Consider the following 22,019-nt stretch of genomic DNA (forward strand, 5'->3'; position numbering starts at 1 on the left):
AGCTTGTTGTTATTTAATGCAGTTTTGATCTGCAGGCCCCAGTGTTTCACCTGCCTGCAAGTGGGAACTCCAAACTCCAAGTGCCCTGGAAGCCCGCCTGCGTCCCTGCGTGTCCCTGCAGCATGGGATAGGAAACGTGGTTCCTCCTCGGCTGGAGGAGACACTGCTGAAATTCAGGCTGGGAGGCATTGGGATGGGACAGGTGAAGCTTCTCTTGGGGTCATGTTCCTGCCACTGAGGTGTTTCTGGGTAAACTGGGCCTCTGCATTGCCAGATCCTGCAGGCTTTCCCAGGAAAATGGACCCAAAAACTGCTCCTGTGGGATTTCTGCCTGTATTTCTGGTACAGCATCCTGGCAGTGTGAAGGTGGCTCTTCAGGTGGTACAGCTGCCAGCACCAGGAGAGGGTCAGTGTTGGCTCATGTCTGTTGTGGATCCTGCCTGGTGCCAGCATTAGTCTGGGAAATAAATGATTCTTAAATCACATTCATCCATCCCCAGGGCTGAAAGGAGTCAGGTTTTTTCTAAGGTCATGATTGATGTGTCCATAGAGCTCACTCTTGGTGTGGGGCCAGCTCTGGCAACAGAGAGCCCCAGAAGGATGTGGACCCTGCTGGAGGATGTGCAAACAAGCCACACCAACAGGCCATGACAGAGGAGAATAGTTGAGGCAGAGAGGAAAATCACTGGGTCAAGGAAGAAGAAGAGGATAATCAGGGCAAGAGGGAGGAAGAGAATAGCTGGGGCAGGGAGGAGGAGGAGCAGGAGGAGGAGGATGTTAACTAAGGTGGTTGCAGGGTTAAATAAAAGCTGTCAGTGATTTGAAAAGGGGAAAGAAAGAAAAAGAAAACCCGCTAAAGAGACACTCTCCTTTCTCACCCGGCTTGTAATCAGCCGCCCCCTCTGCCAGCGAGCAGCTGGCGGGCGGGCGGGCGAGGAGGGGGTGGCAGGAGGGTCCAGCTGCTCCTCACCCAGCCCTGGCACCCCAGGAGTCCCCAGAGCCCCGGCTCAGCCCCTGTCAGGGGGCCCTGACAGCCTGGGGTCTTGAGGGGCACTGCCAGGGGGAGCTGGGGTGAGGAAAAGGAGGAGGGGGACTTGTCTGAAATGCCAGGGATTCATCTCCCACTCCCCCTGCCCTCGTGGTTCTTAAAGGAGCTGCTGGAGCTGTCGGCTCTGGATTATATTAATTAGCAGAGAAGTGCCTGTTCGTGGGGCTGTGCTGCTCGTGGGGCTGTGCTGTTTGTGGGGCTGTGCTGCCAGCAGGAGCTGGAGATCTGGCAGGTCTGTGTGAAGCAGCTGCCTGGCTCCCCAAAACCTCTCCCTCCAGCCCAAAATAAGCACATCAAAACCAAGGCTCAGCTGGGGGTCTTCAGCATCTCCCCCTGGAGCCCAGCTGGCTGCTTACCTTCAGGGCCAAACCTGCCTGCCCTGGTACCTGGGGCTGCTGTGGTAGGGAAAGCAGCACCGTGGTTTGGGATGGCACCCTCTGCTCCTCACTAGGTCTCCACACCTGTGGGCAAAGAGGACCAGGCTGACCTGGCTGGCAGGTCAGTGTGGTGGGGCAGCTGCTGGGGTGGGGGGCAAGGACACATCCCTGCCCATGGCTGCTTTGTGTCTTCCAGGAGAGGAAGCTGTGTGCCCACCCCCGGATCGAGATCTACAAGCAGGACCGCATCTACTTCGTGTGTCCCCTTGCCCGCCAAGGAGACTTCTATGTGCCTGAAATGAAAGAACTGGAGAGGAAGAGCAGGGCTGCTGCAGCTGTGGCTGAGGACGCCCAGACAGACATCACAGGTATCCATGGCTTGTGCACAGGCTCCCTCTTCATCATCCCTCACAGAGTTGGGGTCCTGGTGTCCCCAGTCCTGCTGCCTGGGCAGAGAGGGACTGGCCTGTGCCCACCTGGTACCCAGCCAGAGTCTCAGCACACCTCTTCCCCTCACCCTGTGCTGATCCCTAGGGATCTGAGATATCATGGCATGCCTTGGGGAGCACCCAGGAACCCTTGCAGTTTTGGGTTAAGCCACTGTTGTTAGCACAGAGCTGGATCTCACAGCTTTTAGTTGCAGCTGGGCTTGTTTTTCTCTTTGTCATATACATCTTCCTTGATCTCATCTTCATCTGTTACATGTTGGGATTGCAAAGAGCTTAAATACCAGGTTGCTGTAGCTCGTGGTGGAGTTGCCTGGGAGCATCTGCTCAGCAAGATTTGTTGGAGCCTGGATGTATTCATACAGGAAGGGACCACAATGGCTGTAGGCGCAGAGCAGCAGTGCTATAGTAACCCAAAATGCTGCTTGCCTTCAGCAGCCCACATGCTCCCGTGCCTGTGAGATGTAAGAGCTGGCTGTCCAAGCATTCCCAGGCACTGGACAGCACATCTGAGCTGGCTGCTGGCAGGGGCCTCCCTCCTGCCCCACGGGTTGGCCACACTTGTGTAATGGGCATGAAAAAACCATGAGGGCTGTGCTCGCCTCACGGGCACTTGGGTCATTTGCTTCAGCACATCTCCAGGTTTGGGTCGCTTTAATTCTTAATCACATAAAAGCAAGCCTGGGAATTGCTTTCTGGGAGCTGTGTCCATTTAGTGTTGCAATGAGGAGTATAATTGGAGCTGTTTCCCAGCCCTTCCAGGGCCCCTGTTAGCACGGTGCTCACTTGGCTCTTCTCCTCTTTGTCTGCCTTGTGTTGGGGCAGCACCAGCCCTGCTTGAGCAGAGGTGCCCAAAGGCCACTCACTCTGACAGCTTCCCCTTGGTTTGGAGAGGGATGGCAGGATCCATGGGAGCAAAAGCAGCTCGAGGGTGGTGCCTCCATAGCTGTGTGTGCTCATGTGCCTGCTCAGGGGGTGCAAGGTCCCACAGCACAGCCAGGGGTGCTCAGAGCAGCCACTGCCCTGTGGCTCTCACTGCTTTCCCTGGGGTGCCACTGCCAGCATGCCCACAGTGGGGAGTCCCCTGCCCTGCTGGAAGAAGGGCTAGGAAGATCTTCCCAGTTTTAGAAGGCAAATTACCCTGGACTTTCTCACTCTGGGCCAGGATCCCCAGCAGCAGCTCTGGGCCAGCTCTTCCACCACCCTTCCCTTCCAGGCACAAAGATGAACTTTTGTCAGTGCAATCTGATGCAGTGCCATCTGCTGAGTCTGCACAAAACCAACTTCAAATTATAATAATACCTATGAGGTTGGCCCTGCCTGTGAGACTAAAGAGCTGGGCTTGGATGTTGCACTGTGATTGTCACTGCTGGGCACAGTGGCACAACCACATCTGATGGGGTGTCACATCCTTGCTCTGGCAAGCCTATGGGTGGCTTGTGCAGCTCCTGCCTGAGGGATTTGGTGGTCCCATGAAGATTACACCTTATGGAATGAGACTGATCCTCCCTTCCCAACAATTTTATGTGCTGGGATCTGTGCAACCACCCCTGAGTTGGAGAAAGAGAAGCCTCTTTTCCCATCCTTTTTAGCCTTCCTCCCTGGGCAGGAAGCAAGCTCTGCTTAGTCACAGCCCCTTCAACAGGCATGATGGACATGAGATCTTGGTGACCCAGGAGATCCCCGGATGTCTATGACAGTTTTCAAGCTTTTCTCTGCCAATTGGAGGGTGGGCACAGCAACGTCCCCATCTGCCTGTCAATATGATCTCTGCTCAACCCCAGTTGCTTGTATTTGGGTTATTTCTTGATCCTTCTCAGGTTTGAATGGATGTTTCAAATGGTCCTGCTCCGCTGGAGGCTCAGGAAGTGCTCCTGGGACAGTGGGGGCAGGTGGCAATCCCTGATGGTGGCTCTCAGATCCTCTGGCTGTGCCAGAGCTGCACAAATCCAGGTGTGGGGCTTTGATACCCCGTTGTGCCTCAGTGGGTAAGTGGAGACTGGGAAGGCTCTGAGCCCCATTTCCTCTCCCAAAGGTAGCTGAGGCTGCTCTGTGCACAGAAGCTTTGGCCTATGTGTCCTCATGTGGTAGCAAAGGAAGCCTCCTCTTTCCCCCTCCCAAAATACTGAGATAAGGGCACTGAGTGTGATTTCAGCATGGACATCATGTTGAGTAACACTCTGTGTGAGCACACCATTGGTCAGTCACAGCTCAAGAAACTCCCCACCAGCAGCTGGATTTTGCTTTCTTTGAATTAAAGACTTGAGAAGTATCCAGTGGAAGGTGTTGCCATTTCTCCTCACCTGTCACTGTGGCTGGTGCCAGACGCTACCAAGCGCCTTGGAAGTGTAAGAAAAGCTTGGATTTGTTTTCTCGAGCCTCCTGACCTTGGAGCACATCTCTCCATTTAGGCTGTCACCTGCTGTCCTTGCTCCTGAGCTCACCCTGGGAGGTGCTGGGTGCCTGTGGCTGTGAGCGGGTGGCACAAAGGCTGTGGGACATGGTCTGGGCTCTCTGCTTTCTGTGCCAGGGTGCTGCCAGCTCTGCTGAGGACACACACACTCAACACACAGGGCAGGGGCCGGGGGCTGTGGCTGCCTCTGCACCAATTCCGTCCCTTCTTCGCCATGCTCAGGGTGATTGGAAAGACAGGGAGCGTTTTCTGAAGGCGGCTGATGGGTCTGCAGGGGGCAGTGTCAATCAGGATCAGTTGTTTTGTATTTAATTGTTGTCTGGGGCGGGTCCTGGCTGTGAGCTCCCTCCCAGCGCTCTGCACTGACCCTGCTGCTGTGCATGGAAGGTGGAAGCAAACTAAAGCAGCCTCTCCACACGGGCTGGCATGAACACAGATGGTTCCCGAGCATGTGGCTTTGCCCAGAACCTCAGGTGCTCATTTTCATGGGGCAGAGTCTGTCCCACGGCATTCAGGTACAACTGATGGCATCACACACTGAGCTCCAGTGCCACAGAGGAGCAACTTTCCTGGTGTGTTCTGCCTCATCCTTGCTTGCTTCCATCCTTCAGAGAGCCCTGCCTGTTCCTGCCTGCTCTGCATCCTGGGAAGGGCCCAGTCCCTCTCCTGGTGGCTTGTGTGTGAGCTTCAGCAGTCATGGACGAGCTGTGCCCCCTGGCAGCACACTGTATTAGGGGTGATGAATGTTTGATGGAATGAGGGGAAGGAAAGGGCCCAGGAGCACCAGGAGTGGAGCCCTGCTCAGGCATCAGTGTGGCACAGGTTGTGCTTGCCCTCATTCTGGATTTGGGAATGTCAGTGCCTGGTATGGCACAGGGCTGAGCTGTCTGGGGAGGCAGCTCCCCACCAGGCTCATTGGCAGAGTGGGGTGAGTGGTTCCCATTGCACCCACCCCTGGCTGGTCTCTTGGAGTTGGCTGCTTGATACCCCTTCTTCCTGGCTTTTGGGGACTCCTTAACACCCTGCCATGGCTTCAGCCCAGGCTCTGCCTCTGTTTCCCAAATGAAAACTCCTGGGTCCCATGTTCCTGCTGAGTGAGAGTGCAGTGGGATGGCTCTGCCATCCTTGAGGGAGCAAGGTCAGGGGTGAGTTTCAATAGAGGATGGCTGCTGCCTCACAGAGTGCCAGAGGGAACAGCCATGCTGGGTCAGGGTGCTGGACTGGTTCCTGGTGTAAGGACCAGCCTTGGGAAGGTGGATGCAAGGAATGGGCCATGGGAGGACAAACAAGGTGTGTGGGAGGATGGACAAGTGGGTGTAACAGCTGCTGGAAGGGTGAGCTGTGAGATGGGGGCTGGATCCCTGCTTGCCCTCCCCCAGGGCTCTGGTTGCCCTCTCAGAGCCCCTTGCCCTGCCTGCCTGGCCTCCCTTCTGGGACAGCTGGGTGTTCCTGCCACGTTCCCCTGCCACAGCTGGCCCCACATGGTCCCTGGCAGCAGCAGCTCTGCTGCCCTGCCCACCCCAGGCATTTATGCTGGCCAGGCTCAGGGGCCGTGCCAGAGCCACCCTTTCCTGTGCAGGGGAGAGCAAGGCTGCTGAACTGGGCAGATTTGCCAGCTGAGGCTGCTCGAACATGATCAGAAGTGACAGAGCAGTGACAAAGTGGCTGGCTGAAGGGAAACAGGACTGGATTTACTGTCACCCTTGGAGCAAGGGACGGGAAGGTGGCCATGAGAGCAAGGACAGCAGAGCTTTCCCACAGTGGTGGCTTGGAGCAGTGTGTAGGTCAGCTTCATCCCTGTCTTCTTCTTCCTGAGCTGCTGCTCCTCTCCTCAGGAGCTTCTTTGCTCTGTGTCATGGGGTTACATGACAAATTCTGAGCCAAAATGTTCCCTGGGGTGCCAGGGGAGAGGTGCTGAGCAGGAAGGGCACTGCTTGGGGGCCTGGTGTCACTCCTGTCCCCTGGGATCTTAGAGGGACACAGGATGGCCACACATGATATGAGCTGTCATGAAGCCGTGGTGGGAACATGTCCATGCCACCTCAGGCCACCAATTTGGCCAAATCAGATTATTTCTTCTTTTCAGATGACCACTAAAGACCTTGCAAACCCTAATTTGTCTTCAAGGCTCAGGGTCTTCATCTCCCTTTCATCCCCCACAGCTCTCAGTCTTCCCAGAGGCTCCCTGCTGACCCAGTGCCCTGCTGAGCTCCTGTCAGGTGGGACAGGACAGCATCTCCCACCTTCCTGCTGCCCACTCAGTGGCTGCTGTCCCCTTCAGCGAGCACAACATCCTTTTTAACTTAGAGTAAATGTAGTTTCCATGTCAGCTGCTCCCTGATGCTGCAGCAAAGGCAGTGTGTGTCAGTGGGCAGTGGTTTTTTCCTCCTTTCCATGGGAGGGGTCAGCCGGCATTGCCTGGGCTGAGGGCTCGGTTTGTGCCAGCTGCCCAAAGCATTGCCAAGGTGAGAGGGTGAGGCTCAGGTTCCTTTCCAGGATGAAGCCATCCAGGTGGGATGAAGCACTGTGTCTGTGGATCTTTTCTGGCTGCCCCTGATCCTGCTGCCACTGCTGGGTCCTGGGAGCAGCCGTCACTCAGGGCCGTGGGATGATGATGCTGCTGCTCAGGAGGCAGAGTTCTGCCATTTACAAGCAGCTCTGCTGGCAGCTGCCCAGGCTGGGAAGAAAAACAGCGCAGAAAAAGGTTTCAAGGATGTTTGGAAGGAAAGTTCCCTCCGTGGTGAATCTCCTTCAGGAGATCAGTGGCTGCCACACAGCTGCAGGAGAGCAAGCAGCCTGGCTGCAGGAGCTGGGGGAGGCTGGAAACTCCTGTGGGAGCCCAAGGCAGCCCCATGGCAGCAGCTGAGGATGGAGCTGCACCAGCAGGAGACAGTGTGGAGAAAAGGGCTCTCCTCTCCCACCTAGGATGGTGATGCTCCCCTTTGACACTTCCCAGCCCTGCTGGTGGCAGGCCCCAGTCCTCCAGGAGTGCTGCTGCTCCTCCTGGTTTCCCTTCTGGTGTTGGGCATGATCCTCAACAGGGGTGTTCAGTCCAGCATGGATGGAGGTGCTGGGAAGTGACAGAGCCTGGCACTCACTTCCCACTGATGCAAGGCAGGCAGGGAGGAGATAGAGCAGGCAGGGCCATGATGGAAGCCTGTATTGTAATTAACAATGAGGATCTGTGATGTCATAATAAACCACGTGGATCTGTGATGTCATAATTAACAATAATTAATGTTTAACAGACAGGAGGGTTTTGTCTCCTGGCTGGTTGCTCTGGCAACAGCACCGAGCTGCTGGTCTCAATCTGACACATTCCTCTCCTTGTGGACTCCTTAATTGTACTGTCGATGGAGCTAATGAGGCAGGGATCTGGGGAGGGGGAGCTGGGCCGAGGGCCCCACCTGGGCAGGCAGGGACAGCCCCGGGGGCCTGGCCATGAGATGGGGTTGGCTGGCAGCCAGGTCATGTGCAGAAGCACAGAATGAGCTGGGAAGGCTCCCCCTGTCCTCTGGCACCCCGAGACCTGTCTGCTGCTCCCCTGCCTATCTTCACACTGCTGCCAGGGCTGCCGGCTCTGGGGGAGCCATGGAGGGAGTGGGAGCAGCCTGTCAGGTGCTGGAGGCACCAGGATGCCCTGGCATGAGGCTGGACATCCATACCTGCTCCTGACAGCAGGACATTTGAGTATTTGCACTTGTACCATCATCCCCTGGAGTGTTTAAACAGTGCTGTAGCTTCACAGCACCCTCACAGCACAGTGTCCTTCCTGCCCTTTGTCTCATTGCTGGTGCCAAGCCAGAGACAGGCTTGCATTCTCCCCAAGGAAGGGCTTGGCAGGTCCTTGCTGTGTGCACAAGGAGCAGCTGTGGGGCCATGGTGTGGCCAGGCCAGGGTATGGCTGGAGGCTGGTGCTTCTTTGGGGGTTCCTGATTTCAGGGAGCAGTTTGAGCTCAGCCCACGCTTGACTTGGTCATGTCTCAAAGGCATAGGAGGGACAAGAGGTAGGAGCTGGTCTCTGATAGCTCAGAGGCTTCTGGTGGCTTCGAAGGCTGTGGCCCCATCTTCCCACAGCACTCACTGTTCCCCATTCTCTCTCCATGCCAGGGGTGGACACCATGAGCGAGACGAGCTCCATCAGCGTGGAGGCCACGACTGACAGCAGGGACACGTCGGTGGCCACGTCCATCCTGCTGCCCCTGGCCGGCAGCCGCGGCCGGGAGGAGGCGGACACGCGCAGCGAGCACAGCTACAGCGAGTCCGGGGCCAGCGGCTCCTCCTTCGAGGAGCTCGACCTGGAGGCTGCCGGCGACGGGGAGGGAGCCCCGGGGCTGCTGCCTGACGCGGGCAGCCAGGAGCTCACAGACAAGTGGACCAAGGAGCCCATTGCTGCTGAGAGAGGAGAGGAGTGAAGAGAGACCCGGCTGCCTCGCCTCCCTCCGGGGTCTGAGTTATGGGAACCAGTTGCCTTTCCCACCTCCTTCCTCTCCAGCCAAGAGATTTTGGCTGCTGATTCCCCCCAGGACCTGCTCTCCCTCTTTGCAGAAAGGGTGTTTGACTGTTTTTGGGGGTGCTGGGAGGTGGGGGGGGGGATTTCTGTGGTGCTTGGTGGCGCAGGGTTAGGTGCAGGCTGGGGGGACATGAAATGCATTTGCTCTGTGTGTGTGTGTGTCCAGGCACGTGGCAGGATCCTTGCAGGTGTCTGGGGGATGGTGGTGGATGTCAGGGATGTCCCCCCTCGTCTCTGCTGGTGCCCCTCTCACCCACAGCTTCTCTCTGCTGCACCACCACGTTTTCTAGCACCAAAGAGCTGTGAGTTGGGTCAGTTGGGTTTGTTCCCCTCTTCTCTTCCCCTTGCTGAGCAATGGAAACATCCTGTGTAAATGTGGTCCTCCTGGCACTGCCACGGGCACTTTGGGATCTGTAATAAAGTGGATGCTTTTCCTCACTGGTGGCTGGTGCATTGCTGACTTGTCCTTTGGCCAATTGTGCCATCCTGTCCCATGGTGGGGAGTGGGCTGTGGGTGGGAGCTGCCCCCACAGCCCTCAGCTGAGCCAAAGAGCTGCCCAGGGGCTCTGCATCCCTGCTGCTCAGGCTTTCTCCCTGCCTGGGCAACCCAGCTTGTGCCAGCTGCAGGGGAAGGAGGGTCCCAGCTGCTCTGCTGAGCTGGGCAGAGCTGGAGGGAGGTGGCATCCCCACTCCTGGGAACCGGTGGAGAGTAAAACCAGTATAAAGCCAGATATAAAGCTGCTGCTGGGCCTCCTCCTGTGGCAGGGGACACCAGGTTGTCTGCACTGTGCCTTCCTGACATCCCGCCTGTCTGTCCTGCTGCTGTGGAATGCAGGCAGGGAGGGCTGCCTGGGGTGGTCCCTGTTCCCTGTCTCTCAGCTTGGGGCAAGGGAGCAGCCTGGACATCATGGTGACAGTGCCACGGGGCAATGCCAGGTGCCAGAGCTCCTGCTGAGTGCCCTGGGTGCCTCCAGCAGCCCAGGGATTGTTCCTGGCGGTCAAATGTGGCAGCCCAAAACTGGGACTTGGGTTGGGGGTGTCAGGGCTGGGGGAGGTGTGACTGTCTCTCCATGGTGGGAATGTGTCCTCCCTGGCTTGGAAAGGTCATGATTAGTCCTCAGCCAGTGATTGACACGGGATTGTTCATAAATATTTTGTGCTCTGAGTGATAAAATATTAAACTCCTCCAGCCCACATGGAAAAATATTGCTCTTCCCGGTGTTTATCTTTGTTGCTGGTTATTACAAAACTGCCAAGCCCCCTGAAATATTTATGCTTGGCTGAGGCTCCCGGGGGATTGGAGCCAGGCAGTGGATGGATACTGACGGTGCTTGTCCCCTAACCCCACTGAAGCTGGGCACCAGGGGGCTTTGCCATCGTTCTGGAGCAGCAGCCGGTGTGGCTGGAGCCAGCACCCACCTGCTGGGGGGAGGTGGGACCACGGCAGTGCCACATCCCTTGGCACAGCACACCTCCAGTCCTCCTCACCACCTCTGCCCACCCTGGCCTGCAGTGGTGAGCTCCCCCAGCCCAGACACCCTCCTCTGCCCAGTGTCCCACCCTGTCTGTGCCAACAGTCCTGAAAGGACAGGGCTGGTGTGGTCTGGGGTCCTGCTGCTGTGGATGTTCCATATTATCCCTCCCCAAACCAGGATTGCCGGAGGGAAGGGGGTCCAGCAGTGTCTGACTCACTGCAGTGCCCTTAACCCACAGCCTGCGAGTGCAGAAGCTGGCAGAGGGGAAACTGAGGCACACGGTGGTGAGGTGGTTACTCGGGGCAGTGCCCAGAAGGACCCTTGTTCCCTGTGTCATCCCCTGTCCCCTTCTTGTCTCTGAGTGATGGAGCTCTGAGGATGCAATGCTGCAGGATCCTGGGCAGCTGAACGGCTCTAGGAAGAGTTTGGGCGATTGGTGGAGATCTGGGACACAGCCCTGCCCTGCCCGTGCCTCTTTTTGTATGGCCCAGAGCCTTCCCCAGCCGGGTGCTTGGGCTGCCAGGGAGTGCTGGGGCTGTGTGGAATGCAGAGCTGGGCAGTGGGGTAACGCCGGGCGCCTCAAACCCTCACAAGGACTTGGGGAGCAGAGGGCAGGCCGGGCAAGGGGGGAACAAACCCTGGGGCACCAGCTTGTGGCTGTGGGATTGGTTTGGGGCTGGGTCCCCCTCACTGTCTGGGAATGAGCTGGGGGCTCTGGGGCCAGGGGAGCAGGTGCCGAGCTGTGCCCTGACAGGTCTGTCAGTGTGCAGAGCAATTCCTGCCTGCTCTGGCCATGTCCTCCTGCTCTGGCCATGTCATCCTGCTCTGCCCGTGTCCTGCCTGCTCTGCCCGTGTCCTGCCTGCTCTGCCCGTGTCCTGCCTGCTCTGGCCATGTCCTGCCTGCATCCTGACGGTGTTCTGGCCCAGTCTGACCATCCCTTGCTGGGCCTGGCTGTGTCTTGCCTGTGTTTTATCTTCTCTGTTCGTGTCCCGCCCGTGCTCTGTCCGGACCCGGCCCCCTGCCCCTGGCTTTGCCCCATACCGGCCGTGCCCTGCCCGGCTCGGCCGGTGCCGGAGCGAGCGGGGGGCAGTCGGGGCGGCCCCGGCGCTGCCGCTGCCCACCGGGCCGGGCCGGGCCGGACCGGGGCGGGGGCCGGGCCGGGCCGGGCGGGGGGCGGAGCGGCTCCGCTCTGCTGGGGCTGGCGGAGTGTCAGAGGCGGCGGCGGGAGGCGGTGGCAGCCGCAGCTCCGAGACAGCCGCGGCACCGGCACCGGCACCGGCTCCCGGCACAGTCCGCCGGGCCCAGGTAAGGGCTGCGCTCCCACCCCGGCACTCCCATCGCCGTGACCTCGGTTCGCGCCGTGTCCCGCCGCGCGTCTCCGTCTCCAGAGCCCCGGTGCCGGCGGTGGAGCCGCACGGAGACCGGCGACATCCCGCTGCCGTCGGGGTCGCGCCACGGCGGGGCTCGGAGCCCGGTGCCCGGTGCCGGGGCTCCCGGAGCTGCGGGACGAGAGCAGAGCACGGGCACGGGCACGGGCACAGGCGGGGCCGGGGATGCGGGCGGTCGGGGTGGCACCGGGGCTGCTCCCGCCGCTCACCCCTGCCCGGCGCAAGACGCGGCGCTCCGGGAGAGCGGCTTGGGGGGTTCTGGTCCCCCGGTGATCCGGCAGCCCCGAGCCCGCAGTGGCGCTCAGCAGGACCCGCTGCTCCCGGCCGGGGCTGCCCGCCGGCACCGGGGCAGGGACGCAGGGTCACCGCCCGGCCCGGCGGGGACAGACCCCGGTCCCTGCTGTTCCCCCGGTCTCCCGTCCGTCTGTCCGGCCCGGGGAGAGCCGGGGCTTGGAGGGGGCTGTGGGGGCGCAGCCGGATCTCGGGGCGCGCTCGGGACGGGATGCGGGGCGGGGGGCGCGCCCTGGAGAAGCGGCTCGGCCCCGCGGGGTCTCGGGGCTGGCAGCCCTTGAGCAGGGGACAGCTGGGGACTCCCGGCAGAGCTCGGTGGCCCTGGGACCTCCGGGACCTCCGCGGGAGGCGACACTGTCCCTGCGCCCCCGCAGCCCCGCCGTTCTCGCACACGCCCCAGGTGTCGCACGGCCCCTGGGATGCGGTGTCCCCCAGGTGTCGCACGGCCCCTGGGATGCGGTGTCCCCAGGTGTCGCACAGCCCCTGGGATGCGGTGTCCCCCAGGTGTCGCACAGCCCTGGGATGCGGTGTCGGCGGGGTCGGGGCTCCCGGCACGGGTGGGAAGCGCTCCGAGCACGGCGGAGTCGCGGCCCCTTCTCACCCAGCCCGCTCGCGGTGCGAGGAGAGGCTGCCCGCTGGAGCTGCCCGCCGTTCCGCGGCTGTCGGGCTGGACTTGGCTCTGCCCTGCCCGGTGCTTCCATTCCCCGGCCGTTCTCCAGCGGCTCCCGCGGGCTGTCAAAGCCCCGGCACTGAACCAGCCGAGGGGAGCAGCTGCGGGAATGGCGGGAGCCCTGCTCGCTGCCCACCGTGGCTCGCTGCCGGGGGATGGTGGTTTGCCCTTCACAGGAGCTTGGCCTGAAGGTGCCTTTCATCTGGTGGGTCCTGTCAGCTGCCCCAAACGATCTGGATCACAGGGACCCGGGTTCCCAGTACCACCGGGCCCCTGTGCCAGGCTCAGCCTGCCACTGATGGGCTCCATCAATAATCCATGTGCCCGTGGCCTCTCCCCTGCCTGAGGAGACCCCGGGTCCCTTAGAAGCATTTATTCCTGAAATAAGGCAGGGACCCTTCCTTCTCTCATCTCCAAAGTCCTTCACACTGCAGGGTCAGGTAGGAGATGCCCTGAGACAGATGGGGACTCAGCAGCAGCAGACAGCACCTGAGAATAGGCAATTAGGGGCATGCAGGAAGAGGAGGAGGTCAGCCAGTGTCACCCCACCCCACCCCTTTAGGCTCTGTGCCACACTGCTGCCTGCAGCCCCCTGGGCATCACTGCCAGCTCTGGCTGCTTGCTGGAGGGCTCCCCAGCACAGCCATCACCTGTCTGGGAGCAGCACAGGGGCATCAGGGGGTCCCCTCCTGCTGCTCAGGGAGAGCAGCCTCAGTACAGCTGCAGGGAACTGCAGGGGGGCAGCACTCCCTGGCATCCCCCTCCCACCCTCTGTGCCCCCACAAGCGCTGCTGGGCTGTGGAGGAGGCCGTGGTCCAGGCACAGCATCAGCAGCTTCCCGTTCAGAGCAGCCTGAGGCTTCTGGACTGCCAAGGGGTCTCCTTCTCCCGTGGTCCCTGAAATGCCAGCCCCGAGGGATTTCAGCAGTCAGCTTCAAATGGGAAACAAATCTCTCCTGTGATTTGGGAAAAGACAACCAATCTCGGAGGGCACTGCATCCTCTGCCAAAACAAGGCCTGCCTGCTGCAAAAGCCTTTGATTCCCCCGCGCCTCCGTGCTTTCTGCAGAGGGAGTCAGCAAACCTGGCTCTTACTTTTACTGAAATCTCTGAATTTAGTATACAGGGAAGGAAGGGGCGGTGGTGAGAGAACAGACTCTGAAGCACCGCGGCTGCCAGAACCTGCGCCTTGCCGTGTGAGGGTGAAGCCAGCGGAGAGTCCCTGCTCCAGCCCGGTGCCACGGACACCTCTGGGGGCAGCAGCAGCCCCACGGCTGTGGGATGGACATTAAAATACTGTGGGCACTGGGTGCTGTGGGCACTGTGGGCTCGTGGCTGGCTGCTTTTGGCAGGGCTGTCGGCTAGAGGGTGGCATCTGTCAGCACCCCCGATGCTGCTGCGTGGGTCGGGGGCTCGGCTTGGAGCCGGCCTTGGCTCTGCGTGCCCAGCCTGGTCTGCCTGTGCCAGGTGACATCCCTGGCTCTTTCCCCCTGCACGATATTTTAGGGCTGTCAAGCTGTCCCCCTGCAGGCTGCTCTGCCTGATGCTGCCAGGGGGGCCAGCTCTGTGCCCACCCTATGCCAGTGTGTCCCTGGGAGTGCTGTGGGGAGGCTTGTCCCTGTGCCCCTCTATGTGCCCTGAGATCTGTGCCACCTGTGTGTGTCCTGGGGGTTCTGGGTCACTGTGGGAGCTATTGCAGCTCTTTATCTTGCCTTTCAGCAGGGGATTTCTTCTTAAGGGCATCCCACATGGGGGGCACAGGCAGGCTCATGGCCTGGCTCTCCCGTGCAGCACTGACTGTCCCAGTCCCTGTCATCCCTTGCATCCCACAGACCCAGCAGCTTTTCCCTTTGCTTTTCCAGGTGCCGAGGGCTCTGCTGGGGTGACACCACCTCTCTCTCACCGACACCACGCCGTGCCACCCCCCACCACCCGATGCCTGGGGACTGCCGGCCCTGGCCTTGACGGGTGGCAGCGGGTGACGCGGGGTGGCGTGGGTCCCCCAGCCAGCACCAGCACCCCCATGGCGGTGCCCCTGGCCGCCTGGCTGGGGCTGATGCACCTGGCCACCTGTCTGGCTGCTGGGCACGGCATGGCTGGCAAGAAGGAGATCAGCATGGATGGGGACCTGGTGATCGGGGGCCTCTTCCCCGTGCATGAGAAGGGAGTGGGGAGCGAAGACTGCGGCAAGATAAACGAGCACCGGGGCATCCAGCGCCTGGAGGCCATGCTCTTCGCCCTGGACGAGATCAACAGGGACGGGAGCATCCTGCCGGGGGTGAAGCTGGGTGCTCACATCCTGGACACCTGCTCCAAGGACACCTATGCCCTAGAGCAGTCCCTTGACTTCGTGCGTGCCTCCCTGACCAGGGTGGATGGTTCTGAGCACATCTGCCCCGATGGCTCCTACGCCGTCCACGATGACGTTCCCACTGCCATCACCGGCGTCATCGGCGGCTCCTACAGTGACGTCTCCATCCAGGTACCTCCCTGAGGGGCAACAGGGGCTCTCGTGGGGCTGGGGCTTTGAAGTGGGGGAGAGGGGTAAAACCTTGGCAGCAGTGCAGTGTGGCACAGGGAAGCTCGCTCATCCCTCACGGTGATGCTCTGCCCCTTCCTCCAGCAGGGGGGGAATGCTAGGTGGGCACCTGAATGAGCCATCTCTGTGACTGTGGGGGATGTGCCCAGGGACCCCTGGGGGCTGCATAAATCCCCCAACATTCCATTAGCCACAGGAGCCAAGCCTCACATGGGGACAGGTGTTTATTCCTCTCCTGGGTTCAAGGCGGCAAGTGCAGCTCCTCAGCCCAGCTCATGTCCAGACTGTGCCAGGCAGGGCAGACCAGTGTGAGGGGGCACTGTCCCCCTTTCCCTCCCAAAGGTCAGCCCATGAGGTGCTGCAAGGGACATGCACCTCAGAGGGGCTCAGCCATAGGGCTGCCTGGCCAAGGCAGGCTGTGCTCAGAGGATGAGTGCCCCTGTGTCCCCAGTGATCCCACAGGCACCTCAAGCTTCAGACCTGGCTGTGACCCTGCCTGGGGTGCATCTCAGTCCCCAAACCCACAGCTCTGTGGATCTTGAGGCTGGTTTCAGCAGGGAGAAGAGCATCCCCTGAGGATGCAGGACTCAGCAGGACCAGCTGGGTCACAGGGGTGGCCGGTGGGCCACATGCTTGCTGAGATTTAATGAGTCCCCAGCATGTGCCAGACTATGTGTCCTGGTCCCTGGGGTCCCTGCATTCCCCAACATGGGGTAGAAAAAGCTGGGACTGCGTGATGGAGGCAGCATCCCAGCCCACCTGGGCACTTGTCCCTTGCCTTGCTGCGAACTCATCATGTCCCCATGTCCCAGTTCCGGGCAGGCAGGGTGAGCAGGGGCAGAATGTGGGCTGGCTGGGCAGCTCAAGGGGCACTGGAGGGGCATGGCAGGCTGGCAGCTCCCATGCATGGTGAGGACAGGCAGCAGCATCATTGCACTCAGGGACACTCTTGCCATTAGGGGAATTTGTCGTCAGGATCATTTGTCCACGTTAATTAAGCCGCGTCTCCTGCCTGGGGAGCAGTGAGATGTGGGCAGGCTTGGCAGCCCCGCTGGCACACCCGAGGTCCCCTTGCTGCCCCCAGAGCCTGGGTTTAACAGCCTCATTAGTGGGGATTTTTCCCCTTTGAAGCTAACGAGGATTCTGCTGAGTGCTGGAAGGTGCCAGTCCCACTGAGCTCCTGATGTGGGATGCGCAGGCGCCGCTCCCCTGGCCCACTTCTGCAGCATCCCCCAGCCTGCTGGGGGGACTCTGCCCTGGCTCCCAGCCCCTAAAACCCTTTCCCCTGTGCTGTAGGGCTGCCAGGCATCCTGGCTTTCTCCTTGCCATTGAGAATCTCCCACAGGTCACCTATGGCAGACTTTCTGCTTTTGTCCCATCCCCAGACCAAAATTTCAAAGTGTAGTGCTTGAAACACTAAAAAATATATAAAAATAAAGATTAATGAGCATGTCTGAGGGCTCAGGCACTCTGTGAATGTGCCATCCATTCTTCTCCAGTCCCTCCACAGATCAGGATTCTCTGGGATGGCATGAGCTGCTCCTCAGCCCAATGGTTGTGTTTGGGAGCATCGTGCAGCACTGGGTACAGGGTGGGGGTCCCCCCACAGGAATGTCCCCCTTGCTGGCCACCCCTTCAGGCACTCACCTCTCCTCCTGCACGCAGGTGGCCAACCTGCTGCGGCTCTTCCAGATCCCGCAGATCAGCTACGCCTCCACCAGCGCCAAGCTCAGCGACAAGTCCCGCTATGACTACTTCGCCCGCACCGTCCCTCCAGACTTCTACCAAGCCAAGGCCATGGCAGAGATCCTCCGCTTCTTCAACTGGACCTACGTGTCCACTGTGGCCTCCGAGGGCGACTACGGCGAGACGGGGATCGAGGCCTTCGAGCAGGAGGCCCGCATGCGCAACATCTGCATCGCCACCTCCGAGAAGGTGGGGCGCTCCATGAACAAGAAGACCTACGATGGGGTGGTGCAGGCTCTGCTGCAGAAGCCCAATGCCAGAGTGGTCGTGCTGTTCACCCGCAGTGAAGATGCCCGGGAGCTGCTGGCAGCTGCCCAGAGAGCCAACGTGTCCTTCATGTGGGTGGCCAGTGATGGGTGGGGAGCCCTGGAGAGCGTGGTGGCCGGGAGTGAAGCGGTGGCAGAGGGAGCCATCACCATTGAACTGGCAGCCTACCCCATCAAGGAGTTTGCTTCCTACTTCCGTAGCCTCCACCCCTACAATAACAGCCGAAATCCCTGGTTCCGGGAGTTTTGGGAGCAGAAGTTCAGGTGCAGCTTCCACACGCAGGACTGTAGCCGGTACTCCCTCAAGACAGGCAAGTTTGAGCCAGAGTCCAAGATCACGTTTGTGGTCAATGCAGTCTATGCCATGGCTCACTCTCTGCACAACATGCACAGGACACTGTGCCCCAACTCCACCAAGCTCTGTGATGCCATGAAGCCTGTCAATGGCAAGAGGTTTTACAAGGACTTTATACTCAATGTTAATTTTGATGGTGAGTCCAAAGTGGAGATGGGGTTTGGCTGCCAAACTGGAAAGGGATGGGTGAAGAATAGGAAACACGGAGTCCCAAATTTGACCCAAAACCCTCCAGTTCCTCCAGCCTGCTCATGCTCAGGGCTGTGGCTGTCCTGAGGTGCCAACAGCCAGCCCACCATCACCCTTGGGAGGCAATCCAGGCCTTCTGTCCCCAGTGGAAACATGGAGAAGCTGGCCACCAGCTCCATCCTGCTACAGCTGGGTGGGACCAGCCCCACCCAGCCCCAGGGAGCCTCGAGAACAGGGTCCTTCCAACCATCATGATTTATTTACATTTCAGGGATTAGACTGGTGGGATACCCTTGATCAGGGAACCCATGTAGTTTGGGGTGCATTAGAAGCATGTCCTCTGTGACTTGGGCTGAGGATGTCTTGGCTCCCAGGAGTCACTGAGAGCCATGGAGGCTACACAACCACCCTCTGTCCCTGCAGAGCTGGCTGGGGCTCACAGGCTCTCAGGCAGGTCGGTGGTTCTCCACCTTTGCTTTCCTGCCCCTGACGTGCACAGGCAGCAAGGATGGGAGTGAAGGCAGGAACCAGGCTGGGCATTTTCCTGTGGCCGTGGTGGGATGTGACCCTTTGGATGAGCCCTGCCTCGAGGCTGGAGTGAGTGTTCTCCTGCCCTGGGGCAGTGACTGTCTCCCCCTCTCCTCCCTGCAGCTCCTTTCAGGCCAGCGGACACTGAGAGCGTCGTTCGGTTTGACCGCTACGGCGACGGCATCGGGCGCTACAACATCTTCAACTACCACCACACGGAGGGGCGGTACCGGTACCAGAAAGTGGGCTACTGGGCAGAGGGGCTCATGCTGGACACCAGCCTCATCCCCTGGGCTGACACCTCCATTCCCGTGTCCCAGTGCAGCGACCCCTGCAAGAAAAACGAGATCAAGAGCATGCAGCCCGGAGACATTTGCTGCTGGATCTGCATCCCCTGCCAGCCCTACGAGTACCTGCTGGACGAGTTCACCTGCATGGACTGCGGCCTTGGTTACTGGCCCAACGAGACCCTGAACGGCTGCTACGAGCTGCCCCAGGAGTACATCCGCTGGAAAGACGTCTGGGCCATCGGTCCCGTGACTATCGCCTGCCTGGGCTTTATCTCCACCCTCTTCGTTATCGGGGTCTTTGTGAAGAACAACGACACTCCCATCGTGAAGGCCTCTGGACGAGAGCTGTGCTACATTCTGCTGACCGGGGTGCTCATGTGCTACAGCATGACCTTCATCTTCATCGCCAAGCCCTCCACGGGCGTGTGCACGCTGCGGCGCCTGGGGCTGGGCACCTCCTTCGCCGTCTGCTACTCGGCCCTCCTGACCAAGACGAATCGCATCGCCAGGATCTTCAGCGGGGTGAAGGAGGGCGTCCAGCGCCCCCGCTTCATCAGCCCGACGTCACAGGTGGTCATCTGCATGGCCCTCATCTCCTGCCAGCTGATCATCGTCATCATCTGGCTGCTGGTGGAGACCCCTGGCACGGGCAAGGAGACTGAGCCTGACAAGAGGTACATTGTCACCCTCAAGTGCAACAACCGGGACTCCAACATGCTCATTTCGCTCACCTATAATGTCCTCTTGATTGTCCTCTGCACGGTCTACGCCTTCAAGACACGGAAATGTCCCGAAAACTTCAACGAGGCCAAGTTCATTGGGTTCACCATGTACACGACCTGCATCATCTGGCTGGCCTTCCTGCCCATCTTCTACGTGACCTCCAGCGACTACCGTGTAAGAGCTGGAGCTCTGAGGGGCTCTGACAGGGCTTGGTCTAAGTGGTCCTGGAGATCTGGGCCACGCAGGGTCCATGATTAGGAGATGCATGGGCCAGGAGAGTGGTCTGCATCCACACACCTGGTGATGGTCACCTTTGCACTGGGTAACTCAGGACCAGGTGGAGGGTCCTGAAGGGCTGTGGCTGATGGGGCAATGAGTCCTGGAGAGAGGACCTGGCCCTCTCCCTGCTTTGCTAGGATGAGGATGGGAAATGCCCTGAGAGCTCCAGAGATCCCCCATAGCCATGACTATCATGGAGCAATGATAGTCATCCTTCAGCCTGGTGAGACAGCCCCTGGCTCACCCAGACACCACAGCCCAGGGCATGAGTGCCAGCCCCAGGGAGAGCCTGGTCCCTGGGCTGGAAGCAGTGCCAGGAACTGGGTAGCATGTGGCACATCCTGGCATGGACAACCAAACACATCCTGAATGGGCCTTGAGGACTTGATGGGGCAGTTAGTCAGGGGCTCCCAGAGAGGACCTGCACCCCCAGAGAGAGTGGGCACCGGGGTGGGGGAGTGCGGGCTCTGGCCCTGGGCAGTGCCACAGAGCAGCATGTTGGCAGGGCTGGGGTGTACCTGCTTTGCAGGGGCAACTTGTCCCCACCAGGGCAGTGTCCATACTCTGCCCATGGGTCTCCTGCAGGGCCACCCTGACAGAGGGATGTGGTGTGGGGTGGCATGTGCCTGCAGGGTGCAGCCTGTGCCCAGTGGGGCTGGCCAGCGCCACAGCATGGGCTTCATCCTGCCCTGCTTGGGGCAGAGGGCTGACGGGTGGAGCACCTGATGCCCACCCCTGTCTCCAGGTCCAGACCACCACCATGTGCATCTCGGTGAGCCTCAGCGGCACCGTGGTCCTCGGCTGCCTCTTCACCCCCAAGCTGCACATCATCCTCTTCCAGCCGCAGAAGAACGTGGCCAGCCACCGCGTGGGCACCGCCCGGTTCAGCGTGGCAGCCGCCAGCTCCAGCCAGTCCCACGGTGAGCACGCTGGGGCTGGGGCTGGGGCAGGGCTGGGGACAGCACCCCTGTCCTGCTGGGAGGGGTGTGGGCACCCCAGCATGGGCTCCTGAAGAAAAGGGGGTGAGGGGTAGGGCAAAGCGGGAAATGGGGGGAAATGGTGGATGTGCCCCCAGGGGCTCTTCCCTGTCCTCTGTCCCTCATCTCCCAGCACAGCACAGCTGCCAGAGGGACTCTGCTCCTGGGGGCCCTCATTGCCCTGAGGGGACACTCTCCACCCCACACAGGGGGTTCAGCTGCCCCCATGTGCCTGTCACTACCCGAGGCACTCTCCCCTTTAGCTCCAGGGGGGACATGGCCATCCTGGGCACCCTCCACCCCAACTCCCTGGGCACCACAGCCATGGGATGCTGGGCAGTGCTGCTGCCAGACCCCAGCCCAGCCCTGACTGCTGCCTTCCTGTGCAGGCTCAGCCTCGCCGTACGTGCCCACGGTGTGCAATGGCCGTGAGGTGGTGGATTCCACAACGTCATCCTTGTGAAGAACAGGGGGCCAGGCTGTGGTGCTGCCACACAGCACCCCCACTGCTCCCCAGGGAGGGCAGTGCCCACAGCACGGCCTGCTGAGGTGCCAGGTGCAGCCGGGAGGCTCAGTCCCTGCCCCAGCACGAGCTACACATCCCACATGTCGGGTCATGGTACGTGTCACCCCCCCTTGCACTGAGCCACCTTACATGTACCCTGTCCTCCACACCCTGCACCGAGCCTTGGTGAACACCCCCTCCCTGAGCTGAGCCACGGCGCACATCCCCAGGTCCCCAGCCCTGAGCCATGGCACGTCCCTCTGTGTCACCTGCACTGAGCCATGTGCCCCCACAGCCCTGCACTGAGCCATGGTGAATGTCCCCATGTCCCCCAGCCCTGCACCGAGCCGTGGCGCACATGGCACGGACCTCGCACTGAGCTGTGCACAAATACCCCGTCCCTGTCCCTTGCACTGAGCCCTGGTGCAGACACAGCCCCTGGCCCTTGTCCCCAGCCCTGGGCACACCTCCACTCCCTCTCCAGCCACGTTCCACCTCCTGCTTTTGGCTTGCACCCATCCCACTCCCTCACTGCGGTGCCACACACAGCCTGTGCCCCAAAGCCCACCCCAGCTTCCCAGGGATGCCTTTGCCATCACCTCCTGTGCCAAGCCTTGGATCACATCACCCTTTCCCCAGTGCTTTGCATTTTCATGTTTTCCTCCTGGTTTTGGCCTCAGGAGAGCCACCGAGCGTGGCTGGGCTGGGCCTAAGCCTCCCCCATCGCTTCCCTCACTGGGTGTGGCGCTTCTCATCCCTTACTGGGAGACAGGGCACGAGTGGGGGCAGACAAACTCCTGCTGACCCCAGCCCCTGCAGAGCCCAAGGGGGCATTGGAGGCTCAGGGCAAGTAACAGGACCCAGGTATTTGAGCCCAACCAAGTTTTTAACAGTAGACTTTTTCTGTGAACAAAAGTGTGACTTTTTTTTTTTTTTTGTAATTTATGTAAATAAAGTGGTTTTGGTGTTGTTTTTTTTTTTACAAAACGGATTGTTCCAGAG

General features: G+C 60.2%; 2 protein-coding genes across 2 annotated transcripts in view; both read left to right on the forward strand.

Annotated features, from left to right (window-relative positions):
• The window catches only part of TEX264 (testis expressed 264, ER-phagy receptor), a 39,168-nt gene extending 29,933 nt beyond the window's left edge, over window positions 1–9,235 (forward strand). Inside the window, exons 5-6 of the mRNA XM_058032217.1 lie at window positions 1,622–1,793; window positions 8,395–9,235. Coding sequence (XP_057888200.1) covers window positions 1,622–1,793; window positions 8,395–8,699 — 477 coding nt within the window. The 3' untranslated portion in view covers window positions 8,700–9,235. The remainder of the gene's footprint in view (window positions 1–1,621; window positions 1,794–8,394) is intronic.
• A 2,245-nt stretch (window positions 9,236–11,480) lies between these two features.
• Window positions 11,481–21,991, forward strand: GRM2 (glutamate metabotropic receptor 2). The gene is made up of 6 exons (XM_058031909.1): window positions 11,481–11,578; window positions 14,483–15,102; window positions 16,825–17,662; window positions 18,367–19,430; window positions 20,281–20,455; window positions 20,902–21,991. The coding sequence occupies exons 2-6, from the start codon at window positions 14,644–14,646 to the stop codon at window positions 20,973–20,975; spliced, it is 2,610 nt and encodes an 869-aa protein (XP_057887892.1). The 5' UTR covers window positions 11,481–11,578; window positions 14,483–14,643; the 3' UTR covers window positions 20,976–21,991.
• Window positions 21,992–22,019: the final 28 nt, after the last annotated feature.

The sequence above is a fragment of the Melospiza georgiana genome, chromosome 11 (genome assembly GCF_028018845.1).
Source record: "Melospiza georgiana isolate bMelGeo1 chromosome 11, bMelGeo1.pri, whole genome shotgun sequence".
In the NCBI taxonomy this organism is placed as follows: Eukaryota; Metazoa; Chordata; class Aves; order Passeriformes; family Passerellidae; genus Melospiza; species Melospiza georgiana.